General features: G+C 39.8%; 1 protein-coding gene and 1 long non-coding RNA gene across 6 annotated transcripts in view; one reads left to right on the top strand and one right to left on the bottom strand.

The window, feature by feature from the left end:
* The window catches only part of LOC140635658 (uncharacterized), a 155,437-nt gene that overhangs the window by 67,236 nt on the left and 64,136 nt on the right, over positions 1 to 24,065 (top strand). The gene's annotated exons all lie outside the window — the stretch shown is intronic.
* Positions 13,906 to 24,065, bottom strand: part of FMO4 (flavin containing dimethylaniline monoxygenase 4) — a 28,413-nt gene continuing 18,253 nt past the window's right edge. For all 5 annotated transcript variants that reach the window (XM_072830594.1, XM_072830592.1, XM_072830596.1 and 2 more), the window contains 4 exons: positions 22,889 to 23,088; positions 20,877 to 21,226; positions 18,519 to 18,588; positions 13,906 to 15,736 (listed from right to left, as the gene is read on the bottom strand). In XM_072830594.1, the coding sequence (XP_072686695.1) occupies positions 15,316 to 15,736; positions 18,519 to 18,588; positions 20,877 to 21,226; positions 22,889 to 23,088 (1,041 nt within the window). In that variant the 3' untranslated portion in view covers positions 13,906 to 15,315. The remainder of the gene's footprint in view (positions 15,737 to 18,518; positions 18,589 to 20,876; positions 21,227 to 22,888; positions 23,089 to 24,065) is intronic.

Genomic DNA, 24,065 nt, shown 5'->3' with positions numbered 1-24,065 from the left:
ATTGTTCATATTCATTTTAGTGTTAAAACAATGTTTGGTATCTATCTATCTATCTATCTATCTATCTATCTATCTATCTATCATCTATCATCTATCTATATCTATTTATTTTAAAGAGAGATTGAGAGAGAGAGTGTGTACAAGCAAGAGAAGGAAGAACAGAGGGAGAAGGAGAAGCAGGCTCCCCACTGAGCAGAGAATCCAAGGAGGACTTGATTTCAGCACCTTGAGATCATGACCTGAGCCAAAGGCAGACGCTTAACCAACTGAGCCACCCAGGCTCCCCAGGCTGGGATTTCTAGGCTCTCTCCTTTTAAAAAAATTTTTTTTTTTTCCTGGGGAGCCTCTAAAAGTTAGAATCCAGAAGTTTTTCTCTGGAGCCATTCAGATTTTCTAGAGAGGAAAGTGCTACTTTGCTTCCTGGTTGCTGGTATTATTGGACATAAGGCAGGGAGAAGGGATTGCTGGGGCTCATTCTTCAGAATGAAAACTTTTTTTTCTTTTTCTTAAAGTTTTTATTTTAATTCCAATTAGCTACCCCACAGTGTTATATTAGTTTCTGGTGTACAATTTAACGATTCAACAATTCCTTACATCACCCCATGCTCACCATGACAAGTTGTACCTCATTCCCTATTTTACCTCTCCACCCTGCCCCTACCCCTGTCCTGTTTGGTTACCATCAGTTTGTTCTCTATAATTAAGAGTCTGTTCCTTATTTTGTCTCTCTTTCTTTTTCCCTTTGCTCGTTTGTTTCTTAAATTTTACATGTGAGTGAAATCATGTGGTAGTCATCTTTCTCTGACTTATTTTGCTTAGCATTATTCTATCTAGCTCCATCCATGTTATTGCAAATGGCAAGATTTCATGCTTTTTAATGGCTGAATAATATTCCATTGTGTGTGTGTATCAGTTGATGAATGGATCCATGTGAGATATATATATATCTCCTATATATGTATATAATATTCCATTGTGTGTATCAGTTGATGAATGGATCCATGGATCCACACACAATGGAATATTATATACATATATAGGAGATATATATATATCTCACATCCTTATCCATTAATCGATACACCCTTGGGCTGCTTCTGTACTTTGGCTGTTGTACATAGTGCAGCTATAAATATAGGAATGCATGCCCAGTGTGGAGTCCAATGTGGGGCTCAATCTTATGACCCTGAGATCATGACCTGAGCCAAAACCAAGAGTCAGATGCTTAACTGACTGAACTACCCAGGTGCTCCATTTTGTTTAGGTTTTTTACATCTATATTCATCAGAGATATTGGCCTGTAGTTCTCTTTTTTTGTAGTATCTTTATCTAGTTTTGGTATCAGGATAATGTTGGCCTCATAGAATAAATTTGGAAGATTTTCTCTTCTTTTTTTTTTGGAATAGTTTGAGAGGAATAGGTATTAACTTCTTAAAATGTTTGGTAGAATTCACCTGTGAGGGCACTATAGTCTGGTCCTGGACTTTTGTGTGTTGGGAGTTTCTTGATTACTGTAGAATGGAGTCTTTAACACACTTGGCTTTACCTACTTGCCCCATCTTTGCCTTTGCTGTACTGGGTACCCATAGATCCTGAGCTTTTCAAAGTTTCTGTGGCTTCTTGTGATACTTATTGCAAAAGTAAAGAAAATCTCATTTAAAATGGAGTCAGATGCCCTGAAGGGGGAGCTTGCATGTATCTACCACTTGTTGCAGACTGCATAATCAGCAGGGAGAAAAGATAAGAATTATTTTGACAAGGGAGGGCACATTTTCACATGGAAGTTTATCTCCTGCCTTTAAGAAAAGGAAAGACAATCCTTCCCTCCCTGCTCCAGAAACAAAGCACTAACCACCAGTGCAGCCAAGGAGAAACTGCCTCAATCTCAAACTCTTATTCCCCGATAAACTTTTGTTCATGACAGCACTCTTCAGTTTCTTCCTAAAACCTAATAAAAGCTGACCTTGTCTTTGCCTCTTCAGACTTGCCATGGTTCAGCAATTGCAACCTCTATTACTCTTAAGTAAACCTATTCTTTTTTCACTTGAACAAAATTGCTTTGTTGAAAGTGAATACTGTAATAGTTTAAGTTGTAAACTTCCTCCACTTTGTTAGTTTATTACTATTCCATCTGCTTTTCATCTACTTAAAATGTGATGACATTGCCCATCAGCTATTGTCTCCCATTATTTTTTTTTCCTTTACTGTTGTTTTGGTGGGGTTTTAAAGAAATGAAATAAACATAATAACATGTGTTCTATCTGGCATGTTTAACCAGAAGTCTTAGTAAGACTGATTTTTATCTCATACCCTAAAAAATATTTCAAAATGAAGTTTTCTTCTTGTGGGGGTGGGGATAGTCTACTTAATTTAGCCAAGCTGCCCTTTTTCCATTTTTTGAACATCTTGTTTGGAATTACAGAAGCAATCAGTTTCTTTCTTTCTTTCTTTCTTTCTTTCTTTCTTTCTTTCTTTCTTTCTTTCTTTCTTTCTTTCTTTCTTTTTTAAGATTTTTAAAATTTATTCATGAGAGACACACAGAGAGTGGCAGAGACAGAAGAAGCAGGGTCCATGCAAGGAGCCTGATATGGGATTTGATTCCGGGACTCCGGGATCATGCTGTGAGCCGAAAGCAGACGCTCAACCGCTGAGCCACCCAGGCATCCCAAAAGGGCAAATCAGTTTCATTTTTAATATTTTCTTTTTTTTTTCTTGAGGGGGGGGTAGATACCATGAGTGGGGGGCAGGGGCAAGGGGAGAGGGAGAGAGAATTCCAAGCATGCTCCAAACCAGCACAGAGCCCAATGTGGGGCTCCATCTCACAACCCTGAGATCATGACCTGAGCTGACATCAAGAGTCAGACACGTAACTGGCTGAGCCACCCAGGCACCTCTGTGTTACGTTTTAGTTTTAATTGAAAAGTAATTTCTGGGTTTGCCTTTATAACTTTCACAGCCACAGCATGTCCTAATGATTTTTAGCTGCTGTTAGAAGCCAAATTTCCTTTCAGAGGAAGATGATTTAGTCCAACTAATGTGTCTTAAGTATAAATGTAGGCTGTCACTTAGCATTTCCCTCCTAGGACATTAGAGAGGATGGATGCCCTCTGCCCAATGGCCCCATAAAGCTGTATTATTGTAGCTGACTTTTTCTGCCTTTCAAGTTATCAGTGTTCTCAAGAGTTATGGATAATGGTTTAATTCTCCCACGTGACTCCAGAGCACTCTTCTATTGGAGTTGGAGTTCTTGCCTTTCCTTGTCTTCCTTCTTGCTTGCTTCTTTTCTTTGCTTTTGTGTTTTTTGCTTTTGTCTATTAATCGCTTTGGCTATTGCCAGTGGATCATTATAACTGATTTGTTGATGGTTTTTGACCTGTCAGCTACCTGAAAATTAACTGAGGGTAGTAGAGGGAGACCAGATTGTCTGGTATGATGTAAAGTAAGGTCAGATGAGCTCTATGTGTACATGGGTGTTCATATAGTTCTCTTTATGTTTTCAGAATGAATGGCAGGCACTCTCATTACTTCTCCTATGGGGACTCTAAAGTCTGCTTGAAGAACTATAGTGAGCTCATCTTGGAGGAGATTGAGATGTTAGAACTTGTGTGCATAAGGGTACTCCAAGAAAATAAATGTTTTATTTATTTCCTTTTTAGTTATTAAAAACCAGAAGATGCAATCTCTGAAGTTTAGTCCTTTTTTTTTTTTTTTTTTAATGATTTCCTTTTCACTTGAAGGATTTCCTTTTGAGGAGATAAATTTTTGGAAATTGCATGACAGAAGTATCTAATTGTAATGCTAAGCTTTGAACACATTTTATTATTCAGCAAGAGATTTTTATAGCAGGTTTATTTTTAATTTCCTTGAACAACCTAGCAAAATGTGGTTTGCCTCATAAGGCTTCTTAATATTGCATTCTTTCATTTAAATTATACTTTAAAATACAAGTTACATTAGTGATAGAAGATAAAACTACTAGTAATATTTTTAAAATGTTGTGGAATTATGGGTTATCCCTGGAACCTTGTTTCATTCTTAATCGAGTAAGTGAAAAGACATAGCTTGCTGCTTGGAGGAAAACTGCTTCATTGTTAGCTTGGACCTTAGAAAGGCTCAAGTCTAGGCATGGACCAAATTTTTCACTGCCTCTCCTAGGAAACTGCACACACAGCAGGTTGGACATTTTATTGGCCCCTCTCCATCTGTGAGATCTGATTATAAATACTGCATCAGACGAGGGTTGGACTTTTTTTTTTTTTTTTTTTTTTAAGTAGGCTCCTGCATGGAGCCCAATGCTGGGCTTGAACTCACAACCCTGAGATCAGGACCTGAGCTGAAATCGAGAGTCAGATGCTTAATCAACTGAGCCACCCAGGCGCCCTGGGCTGCATCTCTTTAAGTAGATCTCAGTTTCTCCATTACTAGGATCCAAGGATTCCTCAGATTAGATTCCAAGCTTCACTGCAAGCTTCCATTGGTGTGGCCTGCAGGTCACACTTTGTACATAAGTGCAAATGGTCAGAATTGCAAAAATCCACCAGAAAGAATTTTGCAATACTAGTTGAAAGGTTTACAAAGTTTCATGAAGCTAATGATTCACCCTAATCTATTTACTTAGATGACTTCATGTGTACTGTAAAGGAAAAGCACTCCACTGAGTCTACTTTGTTCTTATTGCTCTACTACAAGCACTTCCTCACTTCTGACACCAAGTGTGTGGGTTCTCCACACATCAAGCAATTCTGGAACACAAGCCTTGCTTCACTGCACCACCCAACGTAGGAGGCCAATCTCCAGTCTAGGTTGTAATCTGTGCTTCTGACCCACCAGCTATAGATTGGAGGGGCTCATACTCCTTCCTCAGGTTCTATTAAATAACTAGACTGGCTCACAGAACTCAAGAAAAGTTTCCTTGCTACATTACTGATTTGTTATAAAACGAAATAACTCAAGAACAACCAGATGTAAGAGATACGTAGGGCAAAGTGTGGGTTGTATTGGCCAAGGACAGCTACCCTAGAATGTGCCACTTTGGCATACTGATTATTTTAAATAAAAATTACCTAAGAAATAGCTAATGCAAAGAGTACTCTGACCCTCCCACTGCCCCTTGTCACGAGACAGCAAGAAATAAATCTCCCATGTGAAAGATACCCTCTGTGTACCAGGAGGTAAAGAGACATCCTTATTACCAGAGGTAGGAAATTTAGAGCCAAAAAGTCTGGGTAAACAACCCTGGTTACTTTTTACTCACTTACCACTCTCGCCCAAAGTCTGTTTAAAGTTTCTTGCTAAATGAAGCTCCCAAAGTTAAGTTGTCTCTATCCTGTCAACTCCTCACAGATTTCCCTCTGTCTAAGATGTATAAAAACTGCCTGCCTTGTTCATTTCTTTGGGTCTCAATTTCATTATTGGGACTCTGTGAACATATAATAAAACTCGGATTTTGTCTCTTGCTTATATGTCTCATGTCATTTTATTTTTTAAACCACTTGGAAGGGGAGCCTGGGTGGCTCAGTTGATTGAGCATCTGCCTTCGGCTCAGGTCATTCTCCCAGGGTCCTGGGATTGAGTCCCACGTGGGCTCCCTGCTCAGCAGGGAGCCTGCTTCTCCCTCTGCTCCTACCCCTGCTCATGTGCTCTCTCTCAAATAAATAAATAAATAAATAAATAAAATCTTTAGGAAAAAAAAAAAAACCCTCTTGAAGACCTTGAGGGTAGAAGGAGAAGCTCTTCCTCCCCTATAGGGGAGGAGTGCAAAGCTATCATGCCCTCTGTGAGAATGACTGTCTCCTAGCACCTCCATGTGTTCACCAACCCAGAAGCCCTCTGAAACTTGTCCTTTTTGTTCAGTTTTGTTTTTCATGTTTTTGAGGTTCCACTACATACGTTTAGACCATTGGCCACTAGTGATTATTAACTCAATCTCCAGCTGAAAGTTCCAACCTATTAATCATTTGGTTGGTTCCCCTGGCAACCAGCCCCCATTTTTAGGGACTTTCCAAAGTCACTACACTAACATAAACTCAGGTATGGTCGAACAGGGCTTGTTATGAATCCAAAAGTCATCTTTTTCACTCTATCACTTAGGAAATTCCAAAGGTTTTAGAATCTCTGTGCCAGAAATGAGAACAAGACCAAAAGGATGTTTCTTATTGTAAATCATAATATCACACATGCCTTATTGATGCCTCATACAAATTATTTTTATTTAAACTTTGTTTTTATTCCTCCCAAATTTTTATATGTTAAAGTCTGTATAAGATCTAAAGAGATAGATCTCTGAGGTTCTTAATTAATAGTAATAACTCCTTACATTCATTGAAATAAATTTCTAGGCCACTCCTGCTTCAGGTGCCATGTAAACAAATGGATATTTTCCCAATGGAGAATGTCTGCTTCATGTATTAAAGTTGGCATCACCTAAATTATTTTCTTTAATCATTTTTCATATGTTTGAATCAATATAATTTTTTAAAAATCCATTTTCGGAGGCACTTGGTGGCTCAGTTGGTTAGGTGTTGACTCTTGTTACTCAGTGTAAGAGGGTTCCCTTTTCTCCACATCCTCTCCAACATTTGTGGTTTCCTGCCTTGTTAATTTTCCCCATTCTCACTGGTGTGAGGTGGTATCTCATTGTGGTTTTGATTTGTATTTCCCTGATGGCAAGTGATGCAGAGCATTTTCTCATGTACATGTTGGCCACGAAGCTAGACAAATGTTGATCTTAATCTGTAACTTGGATATATGGCATTATGTATGAGTAGTGGTGAGAAACATATGCAGAAGGGAAGAAAATTGGATGTGGACCCAAGTTCCAAGGTGGACTCTGGAGAGCCGTCTCAATTATAGAGGCTGACTTTTGAAGCACAGTGGGCAAGCAGCAAGTTCACAGTCAGCAGAGGCAGTGGTTGGCACTGGAATATCCAGTTCACTGACAGAACTCAGCCTTGAAAAAATCAAGTGACTTTTAGTCCTTGGGTATTAAGTAGTCAGATGACTGTCATTCAGGAAGTATGCCACTGTACCATGGTTCTCCAGTCATCAAAAATATTTTGCTTCTAATAAAGACTGATTTGAGCAACTTTGGAGAAAAGCATTCAGAGGAGGCAGTTAGAAGAGCATAAACTGCGTAAAATTTGGAAGAATGACAAAAACTCAATTCCACCCATCCATTCATCCATTTTCCCATCCATCTACTTATTCATCTTTACTTGCTTTGATTACTTTACCACATATTTATTGAGCCCCTTCTTTGTACCACACATTGAATTAGGTGCTGGGAATGTAATGGAGAGCAAAATAGGTATGGTCTCTGTCTTCCTGGCACTTAAGAGTCTAATGGGTGTGATAGAGGTAATTAAAAATCATAAATGCATTATTACCAAATTGTGAGAAGGATCTGAAGCAAAGGCAAATGGTACTGTGAAAAAAATAATAGGACACTTGACCTAGTCTGGGGAATCAAGGTAGTTCCCCTGATGAAGAAGTGTTTGAGCTGAGATCTGAAAGAGAAGGAGTACCCGTGAAGAATGGGAGGAGAGTGAGTCAGCTTGTGCAAAGGCCAATTGTAGGTATTTCTTCCAAATTCTGCATTCAGATTGGTGGGTGGAGTGAAATCGTCCACAGTAGGAATATTTGGACCATGGAAATCTGCAAGCACTATAAACAGGACTTTTAGAAAGCCGGTTCTAAGACATTTGCTGGCATCCTCATGGGAGAAGGGAGATGCAACTGATATGTATACTAATCACTCAGTAGGACTCAGGTGCTATGTTAGATACTGGGTATATTACTTTACTTAATGCTCACACTAACTCTGTGCAATAGAAATATTTATCCTCATTTCATAGACATAGAGTGGGACTTAAAGTAAGAAAGTGAATTTCCCAAAATTGTTGAGCTAGAACATGGACAAGGTCATATTTGAACCCAAGTCTGTTAGGCTTTTTTTTTTTTTTTTTTTAAAGATTTTATTTACCCATTCATGAGAGACACAGAGAGAGGCAGAGACATAGGCAGAGTGAGAAGCAGGCTCCATGTAAGAAGCCCTATGTGGGACTCAATCCCTGGACTCCGGGATCACACCCTGAGCTGAAGGCAGACGCTCAACCGCTGAGCTACCCAGGCATCCCTGGGTAGCTCAGCTTTTGATAAGCAAAAAAGGCTTTTGATAAGCAAAAAAGACTTATTTAGAAGAGCCCTTGTAAATGGTTTACCCACTTCTGGAGTGTGTAATTTTCAGAAGTTAAAAGGCAATTCTCTTTTGCAAACATAGAATGGATACCTGTCAAAGATTTAATCATCTCATTACTTAGTGAGGGAACCAGTACAATGATCAGGCCAGTTCAAAAAGAATTTATGGAAGTGGGTATTCATAGGCAGTTCAATAAAGAAATCTTAGAATAAATGATCTAGGTTAGAAACAAAATTGATTAATGTTTTACAGGGCAATAAAACATAACCTTTGGGATTATCTCTTCTGCTAGAGAGAAATCATTTGCATCTTTATTGGATATAAATCTACAAGTTAACATAACTTCACAGAATATGAGCCTCTAATTAATAGTAAATAGAAAAGTCAGAAAACAGTAAATTCTCCCAGAAAATGAAATAATCCTTGAGGGGATTGTTAAACAATGCTTCAGTGTGACATTGAAAGGGCATTCAGGTATTCTTTTAGCTTTGTTTCTATGTTTTGTACAATTTTTCTTAAGTGTGAGCAAGTAACTCTCATTCTAACCTCTACACCTAACTTTATGGTGACACAGGGCACACTACCCCAAAACATGGCACCCTGGCACATTGAATATCTTAAGATGAAAGAATCTAAGAAAAATAGCAGATGTAGGAAGGTCACCCTGACCTTCCCTCAGCTTCCCTTCCTCTTTCCTGAAACAGGTGATGAATCTCCTATGTGAAAGTTACCCTCTGCTCCAGGAGGAAGGCAGACATTGTCATCACCAGAGACAGGGAATTTGAGGCTTGGAAATCTGTACAAGCAAACTTTGTTGAGCTAACCCTTATCTTCCCAGACACTTCTCCATCATTTACTATCCCTAGTCCAAACCTCTCTGCCTTCTCAATTCTTTACATATTTATTGTTTCTTTGTCTAAAATGTATAAGGCTTTCTACTCTGGTCACTTCTTCAGGCCTTCATTCTTCTGTAGTCTCCTGGGTTAAGTGTAAAAATTCAACAATATTTGTTTTGTTTTGTTTTTTTAAAGACTTATTTATTTATTTGTGAGACACAGGGAGAGAGAGAGGCAGAGACATAGGTAGAGGGAGAAGCAGGCTCCTTGCAGGGAGCCCAATGTGGGACTTGATCCCAAACCATAGGATCATGCCTTGAGCCAAAGGCAGATGTGCTTAACCGGTGAGCCACCCAAGTGTCCCAAGTCAACAAAATTCATATGCTTTTTTTTCCCCTGTTAATTGGTCGGTTTAATTTTCAGGCTTAGCCAGGCACCCTGAAAATGTCAAGGAAAATTTTTTCCTTTTCTACAGGGATATGTAGTTAAGTGTGGGGACGCTAGAATAAAGATCTGCCCGGTTCTGTCCCTTAGTAGTTATGTGACTTCAGGTGAATTAAGTAACCTTTCTTCCTCAATTCCCTCATCTGTATAATGAGGGTGATAATAACAGTACTTACCTCCTAGGTCGCTGAGAGGATTAAGCGGTTTTGGCAGCATAGATTAGGGTGGACTCATCTAGGCTTCTCCAGTCAGCCTTTACTGGCTGCTGCTTTTTGTTTCCAAGATAGAGTCAACAGACAGGAAGTTGTGGGCTAAAGTAGGTTTACAACCTTTGAAGTGGGAAGCTGATAAAACAGCAAGTCAAGAAATAGAAAGGAAGGGATCTGATAGTAGAGGGGTTCTTATCTGGCGTGTTGATGATGTACTAGCAAAGTACGTAGCCAGAAGTGGAACATGGAGGTATAATTAAATGCTAGGGTACAGGTTTGGGGTCTCTAGTCTCTACTCCTAAATAGCAACTTATTTCTTCACCTGGGTTCTAAGCAAATTATAAAATAAAAGAGTGAAATTTGAGTCCAAAATACTTATTTTGTTATAGATAGAGGTTAAGCTAGAATATATGGTTTTGCTCATCAAACTTCAGAATTGGGAGACTTCCCCACCCAGTGCCTGGGGCAGTGCAGAACATATGCTTTCTTTGGGCAGGCTTGCTCCCACCAGAGAGCCAGCAAAGCTGGTTGGGGAGCAGATTTTGCCCTAGATTTGTCAAATCATTGTACCTGCCCAGATTCATAAGCAGAATGAGTAAGGAGATGGAGAGAGGCCCAGGGCTATACCAATTCAGGTCCTCTCACAGGAAGGAAGCATTAGGAATGAGGAAGAAGCGGATCTGGGACCATACAGGATCCAGAAGAAGAATGGTACATTTCACAGGGGGGGTACAGAGATGCCCTGTGGACCGCCCGCAACTCTATCTCCTTTTATGGTCAAGTTAGATTTTAGTCTTTTTTTTTTTTCTTTAAAGAATTTATTTATTTATTCATGAGAGACACGGAGAGAGAGGCAGAGACACAGGCAGAGGGAGAAGCAGGCTCCATGCGGGGAGCCCGAGCAGGACTTGATCCCGGTAACTCTGGGATCACGCCCTGAGCCGAAGGCAGACACTCAACCGCTGAGCCACCTAGGAGTCCCAGTTAGTCTTATTCTCCTGGATAAGTTCGAAATTTCAGAGTGTGAGAAAGTTATCTTTAGTGAACATTGACCATTAACTTCTGTTTTCTCCTACTGACTTTGGAGAACTGATAATGCATTTCTTGTACTCAGAGGTACAGATATTGCTAAGGGCCCAAAGGCCTCAGTCCCACTGTTGTAGTCATTAGACTGTTCCCAGAGCCTACTGAAAATAAATCTGTGAGACTTTGAGAAGCCTTGTTAGTCTGGGGAAACCGAATTTAATTCAGTGAATTGCTTTTCAAGTGAATTGCTTTTCAATCAGGCTTGCTTGCTTTCTTTCTTTCTTTCTTTCTTTCTTTCTTTCTTTTTTCTTCCTTTCTTTTTTTTTAAGATTTTATTCATTTATTTATTGGAGAGAGAGAGAGAGAGAGAGAGAGAGAGACTGAGTAGGGAGGGGCATAGCGGGAGAGAGGACAAGCAGATTCCGAGCTGAGCATGGATGCGGGGCTCGACTCCACAACTCTGAGATCATGATCTGAGCAGAAACCAAGAATTGGAGCTTAACCAACTGAGCCAGCCAGATGTTTCTCAATTAGGTTTCTTTCTGTTCCTGCCTTCAAAGAGTATATAACTTAGAAGGATGCAAAGAAATAATCACAAAGAGTTTTTCTTGTCTGGGGATTTGTTACCTGAATCTCTCATGTTACACTCTTAAACTTACTTTATGTTTCTTTATGGAACTTATCACTATCCAGCACTTTATTGTTTATTTTGTGTCTCTCATATTTTATTATAAATTCCATGAAGCCATGGACTTTCTTTTTAGTCACTGCCATAGCATTATGCTCTAGAATAGTGTTTGGAACATAGTAGATGCCCAATAGATATTTGTTGAATGAATTAATGAATTACCTGACCACTTAAAAGTTTATTTTCTCTCAAACACATATACTTACTCAACAGGAGAGTCTACCCTGGGTATCATTTTGCATCAATGTCTTTGTGGTCATCTAATGATCATCTGATATTGTATACCATACAACGCAAAATACGTAATAGCAAGTGAAATGGCAAAACCTTCAAAATAAGAAGGACGGGGATCCCTGGGTGGCTCAGCGGTTTGGCGCCTGCCTTTGGCCCAGGGCGCGATCCTGGAGGCCCGGGATCGAATCCCACGTCGGGCTCCCGGTGCATGGAGCCTGCTTCTCCCTCTGCCTGTGTCTCTGCCTCTCTCTCTCTCTCTCTCTCTCTCTCTGTGACTATCATGAATAAATAAATAAAATCTTTAAAAAAAAAACAAAAAAAAAAAACAAAATAAGAAGGACTTCATGTAGTTGATAAAGACAATATGCAAGAACAGCTAAGCCATTGGCAAATCTGAATTTAGCAGAGTTAAATCAGTATGAGATTTTAAGAACAAATAGAGATAATTGACAAGCATAATGACAAGACAGGAGTTTCAAAAGAGAAACTGCCATGCCATGGCAGTTAGGGCAGCCCGGGTGGCTCAGGGATTTAGGCTTGCCTTTGGCGCAGGGCGTGATCCTGGAGACTGGGGATCGAGTCCCACATCAGGCTTCCTGCATGGAGCCTGCTTCTCCCTCTGCCTGTGTCTCTGCCTCTCTCTCTCTCTCTCTCTGTGTCTCTCATGAATAAATAAATAAAATCTTAAAAAAAAAAAACCCAAAAGAGAATGATTTAAATGTAAAAGAATTAAGAGTTCCTTGGTAAGATCAATGAAAACTTTGGAAATTTTTACAAAATGACCAATCGTGTAATTTTGCTTTGAAAGTCAAACATGAGGTCAAGAATGTTATGAGAATGTATGAGATAGAAGATGTTCTATCTTGCTGTTACATAAATTGTCACACAGCTAGGCAATTCTTGTTAGTACATAGTTACAATTATAATAAAAATTTGGTTAAATAAAAGACTAAGAAAATTTATTTTTATAATTTCTGGTTTTATTTCTCAAGTTCATGTCTTGATAAAACCCAAATACTACTGCTGCTATTTACTATGAAATTTTGATTCCCATTTAAAATGATTTATCTGCAGTGACTTTTTCATGACACAATTGTTCTTCAAGAACTGGGGTCATGGGATGTGATAAGCACAGTATTTAGAAATCTATTCAAGTTGTAAAGAGGAGGTATCCAGCTTGGAGCTTTATTTATAAGCAAATTAAAGTGGGAAGAAGTGAATGGAGAAGTTCTTTCTCAAGGCAACTGGTAAGGCAGGTTGGACATTAGGATCGCATATATTTGGCTTCAAATCTTTGTTTTGTCTCCTATTTGCTCTGTGATTTGGGGAAACTTACTTCTCTGAGTTTGATTTCTCATCTAAAAATTAATACATGGAAAATCACAACATTACATAATATAATGAGATGTCTTTTAACAAAATGGGAAAGCTCTGCTTTCCTCTTCAAGAACTTGGGTATAGATGACTTAAATATGACATTGCTTCAGTTGGTCAATTTTAGTTGGTTTCGAGGATTTGGAATTAGGTGCCCTTCTACTGGGTGATGTTGCTAGTGAAAATCTAGACATATCAACAAGTTATGTCAGGAGGCCCGTTCTTAATGATTGAGAACAATTCCTTCTTTACTGCTGTTTACCTGATGCATTCTGGAGGGCCCATCTGAGTAGCACTTGGGTGGTGTGGTGGTGGCGGCAGCTATGGTGGTGGCAATAGGCCTCAGGGATTTGGTGGGGATCACAAGGACAAGAGAGTGATCCTAGTTGGAAAGTACTATGAGAGAATTCATGGAGACCAAAGGCCACACTTTCTGATGAGGCAAGAGGGAAAAGAGCTAGGCAATGGATTTCAAGTCCTATAACTCAGAACACTGACAATGTCCTCAGACTCTTCAGCTATTAATAGTCAAATTACTTTGTGTCTAATATCCTATATTGTCTGTGTACTTTTAAAGTGGGTACCTTTATTACTTTTCTCCTTATTTTCTGGATGAGGATACTGAGGCTCAGAGGGTTACTTGGCCAAGCCCTCGCAGCTGTGCAGAACTGAGATTATAATCCAGGTCAAATTCTAGAGTTAGTGCTTTCAACCAGTACACATGGCTCCCAGTTACTGTGTAGTTATATTTACTACAATTGCCATAAGGATTTCTTGCTGTTGGTGAACCATCCTTGTTCATTTGCATGACTGAGGTAATCTAAGGAAATTTATCATGTTCGCAGGAGAAAGAATGTGGGTAGAAGAGCACAGACAAGAAATGTCAGCTGGTGAGGCCACTGTTAAATCAGCAAACATTTATTTAACAATACTTTGCATCAGGCAGTGTTTTAGCTGAACAAGATATGGTTTTTCTCAGAAACTCACCATTTGTTAGGAGATAGATTCAAAAAGAATATTATAGTTGATCCTTAAACAATGCACCCCTGCACAGCCAAAAAACTTTTGACTTCCCCCAAATTTAACAATACTACTATACTAATAACCTACTGTTGATTGGAAGACTTACTGATAAAGTAGTCAATTAACACATATTTTGTGTGTTATTTGTATGATGGACTGTATTCTTACAATAAGGTCAGCTAGAGAAAAGAAAATATTATGGAAATCATAAGGATGAGAAAATACATTTATGGGACTCTGCTGCATTTATTACAAAAAAAATCCAAGTATAAATAGACGCATTCAGTTCAAACCCATGATGTTCAAGGGTCAACTATACACTACAGTGACAAAAGGGCAATGAAAAGCAGTACACGAAATGTGGTCATTACAAAGTGGGTATCAACTCTGTTCTGAGGATGCAGGGAAGGCTTCATAGAGGGAGATAATTGAGCTCTCTCTTGAAAGACTTGGTGTTGGAGTTCCCACTGGAGGCAATAGCTTGTGCCAAAGTGAGGAGATATGGTGCAGTTCAGAGGTCAGTAATACAGGCTGGTAGGTTTGAAGTAGGGCAGGACAGGAGTCTGGTGATCAGGCAAATGGGCTCAGATCAACAAGGGTCTCTTTTTCTAGGCTAAGGAATTTGGACCATTATCTCTAATCAAAGGAGAAATTTTCAAGGATTTTCAACTGGAAAGTAATATGTCTGCACTGGATCCTTTTCATCTGCTCTTCCATATATACTCTCCATCATCTTTGCTCTGTCTCTACTTTAGGAGGCTGATCGCTGTGATGACAGCAGTCTGTGTTAATTTCCTAGGATTGCCATCACGAGGTACCACATACCAGGCGGGTTATTTGTTCACGGTTTTGGAGGCTAGGAGTCTGGAATCCAGGTGTCAGCAGGGTTGGTTCCCTCTGGAGTTTCTGAGGCAGAATCTGTTCATGCCTCTCCCGTATCTTCCAGCTTGTGCTTGCTGGGTGATCCTTGGCTAGACTCCAACAAACTTCCTAATTTGAATGTCACAATCTTATTCCTACCAAGATCTTGATGGAAACAGTGACAATATTATTTTAGAATAATTGCTCAGGTAGCAGAGTAGAATATGGATTGGAAAAGGAGGCAAGAAAGGGGACATTGAGATCAGAGAGGAAGAAAGTATAATAATTCAGATAAGAGATCTTGATTGGACCTGAACTTGGATGATAGCAAATTAAGGCGGAGAGGAGAGGAGGGATGCATGACATATCTGGAGATAGAATTAATGTGGCTAGGAGAACTCTTGTAATTAATCAGATTCATCCTCACCAAATACTTATTAGATAAGGGGAAATTCTAACCTGTAGATGATCTCGCACCAATTTAAAAAAAAGTGAAGATTTATATATCAATAGAAGAGAGGCAAGTAGGATAGGTACTCCCCCAAGTTTTAAGTAATGTGACATGCAGGCAGGCTTGGTGGAATCAGGAATAGTTCGAGTTTTTAAGGGTTTCAGTGTCCTGTCCCACTGAGTCAGGATGGCATTTCTGGCTCCATCCCATTTTCCAGGGCCCAGGAGGCGGTACTGGTAAGGAGTACATGGTCCAAAGAAAACTTCCCAAGCTAGTCTGGGATCCTTGAGGAACAGAATTGGGACACTGGGCTTTGTGCCTATGCAGGCAGCAAGGTCATCCATGTATGGAATGAACTCAAGTTTGTCTTTAGTGATGTCTTTCATCACACCCCTGAGAGGGAAAAAGATGGTTTATTTTTCAGTTTCAAGTTATAAGTCACCCTTCTTCCCACCATTTTGTTTCTTTTTATTGAGGTCAAATCATCTTTGAGAATGTTTTTCTATGTTGCAAAGAAAAAAATAAGAGTAGTTTACCTACAAAGGGTATTTGTGAGAGTAATGAATTTATTTATTTTTTATTTTATTTTTAAAGATTCTTTAAAAATGTATTTATGCTCACATTCTTTGGCCTTTCATTTTTTCTTTTAAGATTTTATTTATTTATTCATAGAGACACACAGAGAGAGAGAGAGGCAGACACACAGAGAGAGAGGCAGAGACACAGGCAGAGGGAGAAGCAGGTTCCTCGCAGGGAGCCCTCGCCTGGACCCTGGATTACTCCCTGAGCCAAAGGTAGACGCTCAACTGCTGAGCTACCTAGGCGTCCCAGTAATGAATTTTTTTTAAAGGGGACAGTAAAAGGAGGCAATTGGAAGGGGAGCTCTAGATAGTGGTTTAGGTTCTTGAATTTGATATGAGGGTAAAAATCTGATCAGTCCAAATACAAGTTGTTGAATAAAGGAATGTGATCAGAAAGCATCACATGTATGGCCCCCAAGTTATTTTTATTGAGGTTAATTGTGAGTTGAGAGGACCATACGTGGTGTACCAGCACTGAATATGTACAGATATGAGTATAGTGTATATGGAAGCTTTATTCCTACTCATTTCTGTTGTTAGTCAACTTTCATGATGTTCCAATGTCATTCATTCACTTGTTCATTTATATATTCCTTCAATAAATAAATATTAAGTGTCTATCATGTAACAAGCATCACCCTAGGTGAATAAAATAAAGGCCTTGCTGTCAAGGAGCTTACATTCTAGTGAGAAAATTAACAGGCTATAAAGCTCCCCGCCCTGGCCAAATAGATAGGTGATAAATCAGGTGGTAACAGGTATTATTAGTGAATATAAAGGAAGGTGGGGGACGATGCAATGAAGGGACTGGGTGGACTGCCATATTTAAACACTGTTGTCAGATAAGGCTTCTCTCTTATGAGGTGATATTTGACAGAAGGAGCCTGCAGGTATCTATCTGGTGGGGAGAACATTCCAGGCAGAGGGAATAGTAAGTGCAAAGGTTCTGAAGGGCTGTGCTTGGCATGCTTGAGGACCAGAGAGGAGGCTGGAGTGACTGCAGCAGTATGGGTGAGGTGGGACAGCAGGAGGCAGTGAGGACAGAGAGATAGCTCGTTGCTCTGGAGGGCTGCAGAGTTGTAGGGAAGTTTCTGGGAGTGAAATGGGAAGCAATCAGAGGATTCTGAACAGAAGAACAGTGTGGTGTATGTTGCTCACTCCTGCTGAAGTGTCAAGATGCGACTGCGGAACAGCAGAGTGAAAGCAGGGAGACCAGATAAGGGGTGACAGCAAGTATCCAAGTGAGAGATAGCTTGGTCTGGGGTAGCTGTGGGGGTAGTTAGAAGGGTCTGGATTCTGGATTTGTTTGAAGGTAGGAGCTGGCAGTATTTGATGACGTGGGGTCTGAGAGAAAAATGGGAGAAAAAGATCATTCTAGGGTTTTTGATGGACCAATTGGAATAAATAGCCAGTGACTAAGAAGGGGAGAAGTCTAGAGCAGCCCATGTGCAGGATGGGTAGGCAGGTGATGGCAGTTGAGCATTAGTTTTTAGATATATTCAATTTGAGATACTTAAGTGGTAGCCAAGTAGAGATATGTAGAGGGACGTGCATTAGGGCTCTGGAATTCCAGGGAGAGATATGGGAGCCATGACACTATGATGGCATTTAAAGCCACAGGCCTGGATGAGGCCACCTGAGAGTGAGTGTTAATAGAAGTGAGAAGAGGGAGAAGAGGTCTGAGGATGAAAGTTGGGGTTCACCAATTGTTTGGAGTGAGGAAGAGGTGACACCACTAAATGAAGAGACAGAACAGCCTGAGAGGCAAGAGGAGAACAAAGATACAGTGGAATTCCAGGGGCCAAGTGAACAAGATTGCCATCTGTTGGGGGCTGGGCTCTGTGTTCTGCTGAGGGGATGTGGCGCCCCCACTGACACATCTAAGGCTGCAAATCTAGTTGGTACAAGAGTTGGATTAAAAGCGTATTCTTAGGGCACCTGGGTGGCTCAGTTGGTTAAGTGTCTGCCTTTGGCTTTGATCATGATCCTGGAGTCCCAGGATCGAGCCTCGGATCGAGCCCCGGATTGAGCCCCAGATTGAGCCCTGGTTTGAGCCCCGGATTGGGCTTCCTACTCAGTGGGCAGCCTGCTGCTCCCTCTGCTTGTGCTCTCTCTCTGTCAAATAAATATATAAAATATATATATATTTTTTAAGCATATTCTTGGGACACCTGGGTGGCTCAGTGGTTGAGCGTCTGCCTTTGGCTCAGGGCATCATCCCTGAGTCCTGGGATCAAGTCCCACATTGGGCTCCCTGCATGAAGCCTGCTTCACCCTCTGCCTGTGTCTCTGCCTCTCTTTCTGTGTCTCTCATGAATAAATAAATAAAATCTTAAAAAAAAAAAGCATATTCTTCTGACTCTAGTGCAGTTATATCCTAAAAACAAAAAAGCATATTCTTCTGACTCTAGTGCAGTTATATCCAAGCTACCATGGTGCTTCTCTAGGAATGGCTCTTTTTTATTATTTATTTATTTATTTATTTATTTAGGAATGGCTCTTATATTGAGAATGTGTGTGTGTGTGTGTGTGTGTGTGTATTTATAAGGAAATACATTAGGTTTTCTTGGAATAAGCTGCATGTTATGTCATACCGTTTTATGAGTTGCTCCTTTTTAGTAGCCTCAGCCATCAATTTTTGGGTTGGAGGTATCTTACAGAGTCCTGTGTGAAAAATTGGAAACACATTAACATCACATGTACCTTTCCCTTTGAGCTCTCCTTCCCCTCATTTCTGGCCCCCCACTGTCCCATCCTTAGGACATGTAATAGTCAAAGCTAGACTGGAATTACAGGTCATCTCTGGAGGCAAAGTCCTCCTCCAAACCCACTTAGCCAGCATACTATTCTACTGCCAGAATGATGAGGATGGATATTTCATGGCCCAGCCCTCGGCCTGCACTGGCCCATTGGTCATCAGCACCTGCTCCAGCTCATTTATATACTCGCACATTACATATATTCATATATAATATTAGTGTTATATGGTTTGTATATCCCTCTTTGTATTTGTATCTATGCCATTATTTGGTTAAATGTAAATACTAAAAATGAGCTCATTTTTATAACCCTGCTTTGATATGTCTTTACTTTTGTTACACCAGAAGCCTCAAGGGTGGAAACACCTGCCTGATGGTTCCTCAGCCTCACGGAGGCTCTGAGTGGTGGTGAGGATGTGCTCAGTGTCAGTCTCTCACCTAGATGGTTTCAGGGTGTGGGCTTTGCTCTTTTGGCTAGGAGCCAAGTACAGCCCCCAGAGGGTGGGGTTACTATGTACTTGAGATAGGTCTGACTTAGCTCTGTAGCGTACTTGCCACCAGCATCACTTTATCCTGTAGAAAGTGGGCAAGACTTTACTAGTAGTTCCTGGGTTGCCTCCAGAGGCTTTCTGGAGAAGCATGTAATTACTCCTGTGGTGTGATTTAATCGAGTTTCATTTTGTCAGCTCTATCATTCTGATAAGGATTTTTGAGCTTATTATAAAACACTTAAAAAACCCCCACTGGGTACTTAAGAGTCTTCTATGATTTTAATATAATCAGATAATGCTGTGAAAGCACTTTAATTGGCCTTAAATAAATAAAAATTTGTGATCATTTAATGTAATGTGTGGAATATGTCATCTATTACATTTGTACAGTGTGATAGAAGTTGACACTCCTTAGTACTGTGTTATATACTATTTATAAATTATTGGTGATTGTTTTTATTCATTAAGGACACAATTCTGCTCAAGGACAGCTGATTGGCTCAACTCTGATTGCTCTTTATATTTAAAAAATTATACAAGTGCAATTCTTTAAAATGCTTACTAATGTGAAACTTGCCCTGCTTTAGAGAGGTATGATAATAATAGAGAAGAATGACAGCTGTCAATTAATAGCCTTCACTATGTGCCAAGCATGGTGCTAAGTGCTTGGCAGACATCCATCTAACAAAATCCTTGTGAAAGAGGTTTTATTAGCCCTATTTTACAGATGAAGGGGCTGAGATTCAGAGAGGTCCTCACAAAGTTATGAGTTTTTTTTTTAAAGATTTTATTTAAATAAATAGAGACATGAAAGAGGCAGACACACAGGCAGAGAGAGAAGCAGGCTCCATGCAGGGAGCCCGATGTGGGACTCAATCCCTGGACCCCAGGATCACGCCCTGTGCTGAAGGCAGAGGCTCAACCGCTGAGGCACGCAGGCATCCCAAAGCTATGGGTTTTAGAGTTGGGATTGGACCCCCATAGCTCTGACTCCATTATTTGCACTCTTACTTTTTTGTTTAAAGATTTTATTTATTTATTCATGAGAGACACAGAGAAAGAGAGAGAGGCAGAGACACAGGGAGAGGGAGAAGCAGGATCCATGCAGGAAACCCGATGTGGGACTTGATCCCAGGACTCCAGGATCACGCCCTGAGCCGAAGGCAGATGCCTAACCACTGAGCCACTCAGGCATCCCAATCATTTGTACTCTTACAGTAAAAACTGACAGCAGTCTCCAGAGTCTATAAAACTTATTTTATAGGCATTTCTCAAAGGTTACCATCTCCCCAGAACTCAAATTTATTCACAGTGTGCATTATTCCAATACCTTGCTTTGGAAGAGGTGCAAAATTCTACTTCTAGAAATAAATGATAAGATTTAGAAGTAAATCAACCAGACTAGATGAGAGTAGAACAGAGGATCCCGAAGCTTCCAATAATTTTGGTTAATCTGAGAAATGTGATTATATCTTGTCCAAATTTATTCCATCCACAGAATCAAAACCTTTTTCCCACTCTGTCACATTAGTGATACAAGCACACCCATGATAATATTACCCATAGATGAAGTTAGGTAGCCATTAGACTTTTCTGATATTTTATGTTACTCTAGTTCACATCTGTTCCATTTTGGCTAAATTGCAAGGCACTAATTTGAAAACTCAGTTGATCGTGTAGGGCTTTAAATAGAGTCAAGTACCTTTGAATACTCTTGTGGCCCATCGTGCTTGGAGCTCTGTGCCTGCTAAGATGGATCCTTTAATGCTGATGAGGCCAATGATAGCAAGTGTTGCTCTCTCTAGGTTTGAAGGAAAGACTTGCTTGTACAGGAATATCTTCTTTGTGCAAAGGCTTTTAAGGGGTTCTTCGAGAAAGGGAAAAGAAAATGTGTATCCTGTAGCAAAGATCACAGTATCGATGTTTTCTTCCACTGTTCCATCTTCAAAGACAGCAGAGGTCTCTGTAAATTCCTTCACGCTGGTTTTCATAGTGACTGTCCCACAGAGGATGCAGGTTGGCAGCTCATCGTTCACAATGATCTTTCTTGCCCTTTGACACAGAAGAGAAAATTATTCATTGTAGTTATTTATATCTGTGACACACTTGAGCAAACTATTTCTTTGGTTAATTCAAGGAAACTATCTGCCAAGTTAAGGGAGTGAACTGATCAATGTCAAGTTCAAAGGAGCCTATCCCACTTAGGGTTGCAATGACATGTTTTGTTCTCCCGCTTCCAAGAGAAGGCATGTGGACAATGTTTAAACCTGCTTGGGATTTAAAATATGCTCTCGAATTAATTTCTGGAGCAATGCTTTTCTTGAAGTGTCAGGATCGAGTATGCAACAATCCATTTAAGAATCAGTTTTTGGTCTCATATCACCGAGGCCTCAAATGATTAACATTAGGAAAGGGGAGGTTACCAAGAAACTTTCTGGGTTAAAAAAAATCTGAATCGGGATCCCTGGGTGGCGCAGCGGTTTGGCGCCTGCCTTTGGCCCAGGGCGCGATCCTGGAGATCCGGGATCGAATCCCACATCAGGCTCCCGGTGCATGGAGCCTGCTTCTTTCTCTGCCTCTCTCTCTCTCTCTGTGACTATCATAAATGAATAAAAAAAAATTTAAAAAAAATCTGAATCAATTTATGCTGGTAAATATTTTCATTGGGAGCATCATTCTACTTAATCACAGCAGACATAATGTCTTTATAAAATTGATGTATTGGGGTGCCTGGTTGGCTCAATCAGTTAAGTGACTGACTCTTGATTTTGGCTCATGCCATGATCCCAGGGTCCTGTGATTCAGCCACACATGGGGCGTTGCACTTGGTGTAGAGTCTGCTGGGGATTTTTTCTCTCCCTTTCTCTTTATCCTCCTCCCCCCAGTCTTCCCCACCCCCTGCCCCTGCTCACACATGTGTGCACACTCTGTCTCACTCTCTAAAAATAAAACATAAATAAATTGACATATCAAATCATCCATTGCCATTAATTTTCTTTATAAGGTTAAAGCGAGCTGTCTTCCCAAAGAGAAATATTTGGGTCAAGCATAAAATAAAAGCACATTTAATGACCTTACGTTCATTTCAAAGGTCTTTTTCTTGCCATTTGCAACCCTATATAGATGTATATTCAAGTATGTAATTCTAGAAATTCCTATTGGAAATGCATCCTCTAATCATTCAGCCAAAGACAACATTTATTAAAAGTTAGCTGGCCATCTGCAACTTGTGATGCTGCAAATATTCCATTTTTAGATGGCAGCCATTCCAAGATTCCTCAAAGCCAATTTTAATTTCCTGATTTTATTTTGTTTAAGATTTTATTTTATTTATTTATTCATGAGAGACACACAGAGAGAGACAGAGACACAGGCAGAGGGAGAAGCAGGCTTCTCGCAGGGAGCCCGACGTGGGACTCGATCCTGGGACCAGAATCACACCCTGAGCTGAAAGCAGACGCTCAACTGCTGAGCCACCCAGGTGTCCCTAATTTCCTGATTTTCAAGCTAGAAATGAAAAGTTTTTATACTTCATTTTCTTCTAGCCTAATGAATTACTGCTTTTGTTACCAGAGAATATTCCCATTTCAAGAACTGCTGTGCTACCTGATGAACATTGTCTTAAGGAGCTAAGCCCAGAACAGAATAAACAAAGGCAGCATAATAAAAATATTGATTCAATAATTTCCCCATTAAATAAAAAAAATTAAGTACCCCTTTGTAATACTTAATCCGTAATGCTCATGGTTAAATCTTTTATTCATTTTCTTCTCTTGAATCCAGTTTAGTACACATGAGGGCAGAACTTGTGCAATAAAATTAAGGCATCTTCTTGTAACCACCATATTATATGGGTAGCCCCATTCTGAAGAGCGGCAGATAACCCAGGCACCGGTTCTGGTACTGAGAAGTACCTAAAAAGTAAGGAAGGATAAATATATGTACATCATTTTGTAGTATTTTCCCTTGGTGTTTCAAATAGTCTTATAACATCTGTCCTTTTTTAAAAAAGTTTTTTATTTTAATTCCAATTAGTTAACATACAGTGCTATAGTAGTTTCAGGTGTACAATATAGTGATTCAAAACTTCCATAGATCACCTGGTGCTCATCACAAGTGCCCTCCTAATCCCCATCACCGATTTCACCCATCCCTGCACCCACCTCCCCTCTGGTATCATCAGTTTGTTATCTATAATGAAGAGTCGGTTTCTTGATTTGTCTCACTTTCTCTCTTATTTTTTTCCTTTGCTTGTTTATTTTGTTTCATGAATTCCACATATGAGTGAAATCATATAGTATTTGACTTTTTCTGACTTATTTCGCTTAACATAATACTATCTAGCTCCACCCACACCTTCACAGATGGCAAGATTTCATTCATAACATCTGTTCTTTACTGGTAAATGTGTGCATCCATCTATAAATGACTGTTTCTGTTGTTGCCATTGTTTTTGTAAATCACTTTTATCTGATCTATATATCTGTTAAGTATTTTTATCATGTTCAGTATAAAAATTATAGTACTAGTACATTTGCACTACTCATCTGGCAATTTTTTACATATAAATAATATAGAACTTAAAGTGATGTTTTGAGAAAGCAATTTTAACTGAGTTAAATAAAATTCTGTTCTTTCCAAATCTAATCATTGTCCTATAATTTATGTTAAAGTGGAACAGATTTCTAATTTGTGAATCTATGCTTGGGTTTTCTGAAATCATCACATACACTTCGTGGACAAAGTAAAGCTTGCTTTTATTTTAAAGCAAATATGTTCAGAAAACAACTTCCCTTTTCTATCTTTATATGGAGGTTTTGCCAGAAATGCTAAGGGAGAGTGTGAAAGAAAGATAATTGGTTTGGGTGGAATAATTTGTCCATTTGGTCTT

This window comes from Canis lupus, chromosome 6, assembly GCF_048164855.1.
Source record: "Canis lupus baileyi chromosome 6, mCanLup2.hap1, whole genome shotgun sequence".
NCBI lineage: Eukaryota > Metazoa > Chordata > Mammalia > Carnivora > Canidae > Canis > Canis lupus.
The sequence above is the reverse complement of the archived record's forward strand: the minus strand, read 5'-3'. Positions and strand labels throughout refer to the sequence as shown.